General features: G+C 40.3%; 1 protein-coding gene across 1 annotated transcript in view; it reads right to left on the bottom strand.

Annotated features, from left to right (window-relative positions):
• Window positions 1–1,084: 1,084 nt before the first annotated feature.
• The window catches only part of LOC138032137 (prolyl 4-hydroxylase subunit alpha-1-like), a 15,247-nt gene continuing 6,331 nt past the window's right edge, over window positions 1,085–10,000 (bottom strand). The window contains exons 4-13 of the mRNA XM_068879730.1: window positions 9,911–9,962; window positions 7,999–8,165; window positions 7,224–7,394; window positions 6,112–6,182; window positions 4,524–4,623; window positions 4,134–4,184; window positions 3,348–3,410; window positions 2,896–2,964; window positions 2,029–2,125; window positions 1,085–1,427 (exon numbers count right to left, since the gene is read on the bottom strand). Coding sequence (XP_068735831.1) covers window positions 1,357–1,427; window positions 2,029–2,125; window positions 2,896–2,964; window positions 3,348–3,410; window positions 4,134–4,184; window positions 4,524–4,623; window positions 6,112–6,182; window positions 7,224–7,394; window positions 7,999–8,165; window positions 9,911–9,962 — 912 coding nt within the window. The 3' untranslated portion in view covers window positions 1,085–1,356. The remainder of the gene's footprint in view (window positions 1,428–2,028; window positions 2,126–2,895; window positions 2,965–3,347; window positions 3,411–4,133; window positions 4,185–4,523; window positions 4,624–6,111; window positions 6,183–7,223; window positions 7,395–7,998; window positions 8,166–9,910; window positions 9,963–10,000) is intronic.

The raw sequence follows: 10,000 nt of genomic DNA on the forward strand, positions 1-10,000 counted from the left end.
ACTGAGAAGGAATAAAGGGGTCGCCAAACTCTGCAAACATTTGCATCGAAAGTAATCGAATTCGGCTTTATTCGAAACCCGCGTTACGCAAACCATAGTTAGCTACCAACTATGCCCAAACGATGAAGTGATACATGAAATGGATCAAATATATGAACTGCGGATATGAAATCAAGTGAAGCTATGATCCTCGCAGTTATGAACGCAATTTTTGCAATTGCGTAAAGAAGCCTGAAAAATTCAGGACTTCAACGGGGTTTGAACCCGTGACCTCGCGATACCAGTGCGACGCTCTAACCAACTGAGCTATGAAGCTCAGTTGTTACCGATTCCGGTGCGATGCTCTAACCAACTGAGCTATGAAGCTCAGTTGGTTAGAGCGTCGCACCAGTATCGCGAGGTCACTAGTTCAAACCCCGTTGAAGTCCTGAATTTTTCAGGCCTCTTACGCAAATGCAAAAATTGCGTTCATAACTGCGAGGATCATACAGTTCACTTGATTATGCCTAAACCGTTGAAGGACTAAAATCGGTCACCATTGTGTCCATCGACCAATCGCGGGTCGCTGAGGGTTCTTCAAACGATTTGGGCAACGCGGGTGGTGCATGAATAAAGCCGAATTCGATGGCGTTCGAAGCTATTTTTTCCAGTGTTTGGCGGCTCTTAATTTCTTCTCAATGTACAAGCGGCTCGAATGAAGAAAACGAATGGATAGCGGAGGTATCGTCTGTGATCTACATGGAATTTCGAGGCGATCGAAGACTTGGGAGCAAATTTATGGCCCTTTTCCTTCGATGATGCCTGTTCAGCGGCTTCGTCTCGGAGCCCAACCTTGCGAAAGAATTTAGAGGGAAAAAAAGAGGAACCAAAAACCATCTAAATCGTTCTTAATCGACCCAGAAACTGTACCAGACAAAAAGAAAACACGCGACTGAAGCAAGATAAGCTATTTTCTTTACTTTAAATCGTAAAATATATCTTCGAATTTTGAGAAAAAGCTTTTTCTGCATACAAATCCTTATATTTCTACTCTGATTTGCATAATATAGTACATATATATCGAGCTTAGGAAGGCACACGGCAAGCATGTCGACGACTCCTCTTTAATGTACAATCTCTTATCGACATATGTATTCTCGAGTTACATGAAGTTTTCAACTCGGTCAGTGTTCTCTTTTAATTTATTCACACTCTTAGTTTCGTATTTAATGTCCTGAAAACCTTTAGCGTTGTAATGACTCTCTTCTTTCCATTGTTGAACTTGATTGAGATTCCCTTATTTCTTAAAAATTTGCAATGTCATTAGAAAAATGAACTAGACAAACAAAATTCAAAATTTGCATTTCCTTATAGTTTTCAGAGATCAGAATTACGGCTGCATTTGCGACGGAATTCCTGTCCACGGATGTGTAACCATTTATTGGCAACTGAAAGAGAAAAAGGAAAGTATCCAAAGTCATCAGATTATGTCATTGGCTTAAAATAAATAAGAACACTTCACAGAAAGCGATGAAGAGCTGCTCTGCTATTCACAACAAAGGAGAGAGCCCAATACCTCGTTTTCAGGGTCTCTCTTCTTCCATTCCCCTAAAGCCTGGAGCGGGAGAGAGGAAGTGAAGAAGAGAGACCCTGGGAACGAGGTTGACGATGGCCGTAGGAGTTCATGGGGAAATGGCAGATTTGGAATGCAAACTAAGAAGTCGAGAGTGATTACCTATGTGCTCAGCACTAGAAGAAAATGTTGATTGGATAAGTGAACAACACTTAGCGGGAAAGCTGTTTTACATAAGGACGATCTACGAAAATGATAACTTTAAGTGAATATGGGAGTTGTACGCCTTGGGGCCATGGGCCCCTTCATAAACGAAGCGATCATAAGAGGAATAACCGCATCCTGCCCGTACTTCACTGAATTCTCTAGTTTGCCATTATATCTTTTTGAGCGTTTGCAGGTCGACGCTAGTTGAGTGCGGGTCGCTTACTGCAGCTTAAGTTATATCAGACACCAATTGCAATCAACTGACTCACCCCATTTATTTCCGCAAAGGATTGGGCAAGCAGCATGCTCCGTTTCATAGTCTCCCTTTCCCGAACGCTTTAAGTTGTACCAGAACACAGCATCACCCTACAAGTATGTGGATATGAAAGTGACCCTACAATAGCTTATAAACTGTTTCAAAAATGACATGACAGAAAAAGGAACATTCGCAAAACTTGTAGCAACTCGCGTTTGCGGACATGAGTTGTTATTTCAGTGAAGAAATCGGAACAACGTAACCGTGAAAACCATGAAACTGAAATGAAAAACTTGTTGCTGAGTGTAGGATTAGCCAGATTCTGTTCAAAAATTGTTGGAAATTTAAATTTGCAAAAATTATATATCCTCAAGAGTTGTTCAAAAGTTGCTGAAAATTTGAAAGGTTGCTGTCAAAATTTAAATTTTGTTCGTCGTCATAACGGTTTTTAATCACTTATTTCTTCCTTGCTTTTGAACCACCAAATGGTGGCAAGTGCTTTAAATTAATTGCAAAAACATATATATGATAAAAAGATAAACAGCTTTTCACGATGGGGGATCCGAAAAAGATGCTATGAAGTTGCTCAAAATCGTAAAGGTTTCGCAAAATTAAAGTTATCAAACAGAACCTCCGAGCCTTGCTGCGTGCATTTCTACCTTCATTAATCCATCATTAATTCCTGGATATCAGTGCTAAAGTATAGGACACTTAATCAAACTGTCCTACGTCCTATTGGACTCTGGTTCAGCATTTTTATCCCGTTACGTGAATTTTTTGGCAGAATCATATGTAGGGTCAATGTCGCAGGACTGGTCCGCGATCCAAGCCCAGTTAAACGAAATGAAGAAAAAACGTTTCTACAGCCATTGTTACTTACCATTGTGGGGCTAACAAATGTTTTCACTCGCGTAAATACTGTGTAACCTCCTCTGCTGACATCATTTAACTAACAAACAAAGACAAAGCACCACTTTCAGTATTTCACTTCCGAAGGGGCCCAAAAAAAGAAAGAGATATCAAAACCGATGCTATTGGAAAGCCTCCCAAGAAGCTATCTCTCTTGCGCGCGTACTCTCTCCCAAGTTCCTCCTTTTAGCGAAAGATGAGATAAATGACATGACATAGCATCATATCTCGTGATCACACCTTCCTAAGTCCAATCTGAAGATACATGTTCGCTTTCTTTCCCAAGATTTCTAATTGAATTGCGAAGCTATAAAGAAGCTATAAAGAGAACGGCATCAAATGAAGTTTTATTTTTTTGTAATACAAGCACTTTTTTCTGTACAGAATAATTAGAGATAATGGGAATCCGATGAATGGTCTTACATAAATAAGAACTGTGGCAATGCGGTTTCCGTTGGGCGATATATCCAACGGTGAGCCAGGATCCTGGAAATATTGAAAATTTAATTAGTAGATTAGGACTTTTCACGACAAGTAGTAGGCAAACAAGATTTAAACCTTAAGTACTGAATTAGCCTCCGTAGCTGACGGTATTGTTGGAGAGGCAAATAAACAAGCAGCGACGCCGCGCGGAGAATGTGGAGAGGCGCTGTAAAATACAGCGCCGCTCTCCATTCTCTGAGCTTCGCCACTCATTTATTTGCCTCTCGCGCCAACAATACTGCCAGCTACACAGGTTAGTACTGAATCAATGGATCAACCTCCTTTAAAAGGATTACTTTCTTGGCCTCCCGTCCAGCTAATGCAAGCCGGGTGCTAACAAGAGAGTTGTAAGCATTGATTCTGCACGAGTTGTACCGGTTTTATTTAAATAAAATATTTGATCATTTGGAGGCGACGATATTGTAAATCAAAACTGAGCGGCTTTATTTGCATTCCTGATAAAACTCATTGATTTAAAAAGAAGTTGCTTTCGTCGAAATCAAGAACGGAAACTTGAATTCGTTAGCCTGCGTAATTGGCGGGATATTTTATCGCTGCTTTTTTTTTAAGTCGCTGGTAACTCCGTTGTATTTTGGCCGCGAGTGGCATGCTGACTAGAGGTCTTTCACCACAACGGAGGGCGTGTTTAAATAATCCCGTGATAAAATGTCTCGCAAACCACGCAGGCTATTAATTCGTCAGTAACAAATTTACTTATTTACTTACTCCAAAATCCAGGTGATATTCATATTGTCCTGCCATCCCATAATTGGCAATCTGTTTGTGAACAAGAATAGAAACACGAAGGGAAGACGGGTTGGGTTTTTTTGCCTGCTTGGCTATGTCCAGCCAAGATTCAATAGGTTAAGCCATAAATCGTGGTGATTCATACCGATAACAGAAAAATAGCTTAGCTAAATATGCTGATAAATTTGAATGACGATGTACCAAGATCTTTAGCTTTTTGTTGAATCTGCTGAAATATCTCGAATTATTGAATTAATAATCCATTAGTCAACGAAATGTGAACACTAAACTTTTGAAAGGTTGGTTATGACCGGAATACAACACACAACAGCTTACATATATGGAAATGAGCTGTAGCACTGAATGTACCTGCAAAGGCTCTGCGGTGCTCATATCCAGGCCCGTCACGGCTCCAATACGACGGTTCACTTTTGCGATGAGTTCATCGTCCGTATTCTCAAGCCAAGCACTGCAGTACCAATAAAATTGAGTTAAACTCTGCCGGGTCACATCAACAACCTCAGCTTCAAGTACTAGTCTTCCCCTCCTTCCTAGTGGACAAGCTGCGTGCGTTTGTTCATAGCTTTGAAATATTCAAACTTTTCGGACGTATTTCAGGTGCTTTAACTGACCTTCGGTATCTTTAAATAGAAAGAGTATCCAAAAATGAAACTAAGCAGGCATATTGGTTTTTTTGCTCTGGAAAACCTGTTAAAAACAGCTTTTCTGCAAAAGCGGGTCGTAGTATCTGATGCCGGAGCTTTTAGCTAAAGAGAGTTAGACCCACGTTTTAGGTCAACGGCATACTGCATGTTATGGACCATCACCTCTGCGATTGTGCCGTATTTGAAGTGAGTTTCAGTGGATGTCAACGTGACCCAAGGGCCGGTTTATCTCCAAGTACCATGCTACGGGTTTCCTTCCTTATCAAAAAACGATTCCCGGCTAAGTATTCTGGCTCAGACTAGTGCAATTAGCTGGGATCTGGAATAATATTCATAGACCGTATAGCTGCTGGCAGTGCGGATGGTTTCGATCCGATCTCGTTGAGATGCGGACTTAGCAATTCAGTCTCTAAGGCTTGGTTCAGACGCTGTACTTCACATGAGCCGAATCGAATTCATTGAATTAAGTTCATGCGAAGTACGGCGACTGAATCAATGAAGAACGACCGGTCTAATTCGGCTAAGGAATTTGTCCCGTGCCTGGCTTAGCCGGGAATGATTACGGCTGTGGAGCGGCTTTGACGCAGACGTCGTACTTCACATGAGCAGAATCAAAGGCAGAAATTATTACAACTTTGCAATTTTCCTCAGTCATAGTAACATAACATAAACAAGCTTGTGGGGTCGTGCTATGTTATGTTATGTTATGTTAAGCGTATGTGCTCACAGGTTCCAACAGAAACTTTGTTCACTTTTGTTTAACGAATTTTTCATGTACCATGTCTCCACAAAGTTTACCGCACAACCTGTAAGGAACAAGATTTCAAGGGACATTATTTATGCCCCTTGAGCACTCTTTCAGTCTTTATGGAGCACTCTGAATGTGATCAACTAATAAAACTAAAAAGCCACTGTCATTTTTGCTACCGCACACGGGGGATATGAGATCAAATTCTTTTAAATTTAATCCTATCTAGTTTGCAATATATTGTGTTTGTATATATTATTGTTTCTTGTGAAATCATCATTCTGCAACCAGCCAATTAAGACACGTTCATTTGCAAAGCCAGGGAGATCGAAGTAAGACCGGAGTTTCTTCTGGAAAATTATCTCGTTATACCCCTAATTATTTTAGCCTATCTTTAGCATTTTCTTGATAAATGTAGCTACCACGCGTTAAGTGTGCCATTTACCAAAAACGTGTGATGTAGGTCTCTAGATAAAATCAACAGCCTGATGTCACAGTAAATGAGTCATTTAGTTGAATGGGTGGATACTCGTGCAATGACTACCTTTTGCTTACTCTGTAATCTGCATTTTCAAGTTCACCAGTTTGTTTGTTGAATACAGTTGCTCTTTTCAGCTGTCAGGGCAACAAAGAAGGCAAAGAACATTATTAACGCTGGGAGTGTTAAGTTGCATGCTCCAAATTTTGACTTCAGCCATTTAGCCATTGTTTTCTTATTCCAGCAGTATACCACATTGATATATTTTTCGCAATGCCTATGAACCATTTCTACTGTAACCCGCCGTTGGTGGCTTGGTGACCTCGCCTAGCTATGGGAAGGAAAAGAGGTCGAGGTGGCGGATTCCAACCAAATCGTGTTTCTGACACTGACAACAACATGACAACATCAGATCTCACGAAAAGAAACCTAATCTAGCCTCCAATGCATCCAAATATTACAGAGGATGAAAAGAAGATCAGAAGGATAACCAATGCGGCGAATAGAACTCTTATAAAAGTGCATGTTTACGGATAACCGTGATATACATTCAGTTTATGCAAGAGCCTATGGCTATAAGGGCAGAGAACTAGTACAAATTCAACGTCAACTTCACTTGGTCTTTTGAGCAGAGTTATCTTTGATTCCTATTCTGCTTTTCTGCGTAAACTCAAACGTTTGCACCTAAGACGTAATCGTATCTTTTGCAACTGAAGTGACTGGCAATATTGGCAGTAAGTGTTACGGAAAAATATGAAACGTTCATATCATTAAACTGTGGAAATCTCCAACTCTCATGTAATATTACGGATAATAGATAGCGAGGGGAGCCGTTCTATATAAATCTATAAGACAGATAAAATTATGTGGGTTGTGATCGTCAAGTCGCGGACTCCGGCCTGATTTGTAAGACCATATACCACACAAGTGAATAGTGCTTTCCTCGGGTTGTGATTAGCTGCTGAGCTCGGAGGTGAATTGCAAGTACTATTCATCCCCAAGCAAAAAGAGAAAAAAAAAAGGCTTCCCGTTTTGCTTGGGTTAACCAGGGAGCAAAGTTTATCGATAAAATCGGCTGATTTTTCAGCATGTGTGGTATATACTGAAACAATTATTCTCTTCAGTGTTGTGGATATTTTCCTCCACTTCGGTGAGTAATTGTTAAGTATACAACATACCTTTGGTGTTGCAACAGCCTTGATCTGTTCAGCCTCCCGAGAACTGACAAAATCTCTGAAAACAAATAGCCGTGGCTTCCGCCAGACCATCTCGACTTTGATTGGTCTGAGCAAGAGCATAGGATTTTTTCGTCCCTGGTACCAGCAAATTAGGTTTCCCTGAGGAGTGCTCTGATTCAAGAAGAACAAATTTGTGTGTGCATCAGGTTTTTAGCCATTTCAGGACTGTATATTGCTTAGCATTTTATCAGATAAAAAAAGGCAAGGATGAAATTTCAGTGCCGTCCCCCAAATTCAAAATTAGGCTTTTAAAGCAGTGAAATCCAGCCCCAGTTGTATTCTTTGGTTCACGAACTCCTTTTTAGATTCGATTCCCAATGGATTCAGTTTTGGGCCACCAACATGGTTGCCGTACCGTCATTATTGAAAACGAAGATTTTATGTGGTCCCATCATTTACAAGATGCAAGATCATGCGGTAAAACTTCTTGTATCATTTCTGTAATATGAAGAACACAATAAGCGACAAAAGGGTTGAGAAAATTCCCCTTTCGAGGAATGATGGACAAATTCCCCACTCTTAATCTTTCCATCTAACCCCTCACCCCTAACAATGTTGGTTTTTTTTTTCTATAAGACTTACGTCTTCCGTTAGCAACAATGAATGGAGTAGGGGGGAGGGGGAAATGCAGGAGGAAAACGTAAGGTAATGATGAATTTTCTCGTGATAACTGCGGTCTATATAAGTGTCTCAACTAAATTGGCAGCTACAGTACCTGGCTTGTATCGCCTCTGCATAGCCTTGCATACTCCCCCCTTGTGAATTCAGCCGTGTTAATGGCTTCTTGCTTTGCATTTATTTGTTCATAGGTTTCACCTGTGCCTTGTTCAATGGTTCTTTTGTAGTGCATAACATTGTCTTTGGCTTTTTTGCTATGAGGGGCTAAAACAGAAATAAAAAATGAGCATTCAAGCCAGCCATCTGTATATATAAATAAAAATCATGCATCCAGATCTAGACTAGATCTGCGTGAATAGTCATAAAATATCTGCAAAAAGCTTAACCCATCACTATATGGTACCTGATGTAAACTCAACAGAGGAAAAAAATCCCAGATACGACCAGAAATGCACTGACGCCGATTTTAATGAACGTCACGAACATTTCTCTTACTTTTCTGCCCAACTTCAACATGACTCATTTATAGGAATACACACAGTTTAACGACACAAAGAGCCCCCTATAATCTGCTCCTTAAAATGATTAAGTGGAGTTTAACAGCTGGTTTTAGAAGGAGCAAGGGTGGCACAGTCGGTTAGTGCGCGGCCTTGGTGCATAAGGTCCTGAGTTCGATCCCCGGATCTCACATCCTTGTTTCGACTTCTTTCCTTTCAGTGTAGCCTAAGTATAGCTTTAAATACCCTTAAAACGGAGCACTGATGGAAAGAGGGGGGTAAAATGAGCGCACCGTCGGCTTCCTGGGAGAGTACTCTCTAGAGAGTAAAGGAACTTCCGACGTTAAATAACGTGTACCTTTACCTTTACCCTTTACCTTATCTTAACTCACAAATAAAGCTTACCCTAACAATCACCTTATTGTTGAAAATAGATAGCAAATGCTTGCATGGCCTCAACAGGACACATCGTGTTCATATTGGATCAAAATTGATTATTTTCATTTACATACATGCTTAATTAGACGCTTTGCATAGAACAACAACTGTTAAGAATCCCAACTGGCGCCGGAGGCAAACCAGTTGTCCATTTAAAAGTGCAGCCAGGAGATTGGAACCAGGGACTACAAGGATCAAAACTAAGGACTGCATGGTTTTTAGGAAGGGTCATGATCTCGGGATGTCCAACTCTCAAGGCCACTGAGCGCCCTAACCACTGGGCCGCATCTCTTGATAGAATTGTAAAATTCTCATCAGCATAAGATGTAATATAATGGAAATTGAGAAGTGATCCTCGCACTTCAAGGCTGGATAATTGAAGCAAAGATAACGGCCTCTGACCTGTCCCAGTCCTTGTTCAAATCACCTTCAGAAGAATGCTTACTGACATCGGCTTCGATCAATAAAGTGGCGTGTTAAGATCAATTACAAATAAAATGTGTATTGCCTCTCTTGATACTGGCATGATCCATCTAGCGTTAATTGGATCTCAGGAGAGCCACACCCTTAAGTATATGCCTATATAAATCCATGTATGTATCTGAGAGTTTCAATTCGTGGTTCCATGTAAAATTAATAATGATTTCCGATGTTTGATTTTTTTCGAGCTCTTTCGTGTCTGTTTTTTTTTTTCTTTTTTTTTCCTTTTCTTTTAAATGCGCACTACACTTTGTAATTATTTTAAACTCAGTGTTTTTAATTCGGCTCAAAGTCATAAGTCAGCAAATAAAATACCAGTGTGTTTCTATAAAAGCAGCAATAAGGACAATAAGGCATTGGAACCGTGTAATTAAAGCCTTGAGATGAAAGGGAGCGTTTTCTAGCTTGGGCAAAAGAAATTAAAGGGGGCGCTTGCTTCGCGTTTGTTTTCCAACTATAAGATCGAATGCATCAAGGAAGTTGCGTGTTTTTACTTTATTATCGTTAATACTGCAGTTTATCCGAGAAAAGAGACACCCATCCTGATTTAGACATTTGCAACCTAATATAGCTTAATTGACCTTCAATTCTTACCCATTTTCACTATTTCCAATGTTATATTCAGGGAACGTTCGGGATTTCCTTTCTGAAAGTAAATTTAAAAGTAATATTGCCACTACTACG

Source organism: Montipora capricornis, chromosome 14 (assembly GCF_036669925.1).
Source record: "Montipora capricornis isolate CH-2021 chromosome 14, ASM3666992v2, whole genome shotgun sequence".
NCBI classification, from domain to species: domain Eukaryota; kingdom Metazoa; phylum Cnidaria; class Anthozoa; order Scleractinia; family Acroporidae; genus Montipora; species Montipora capricornis.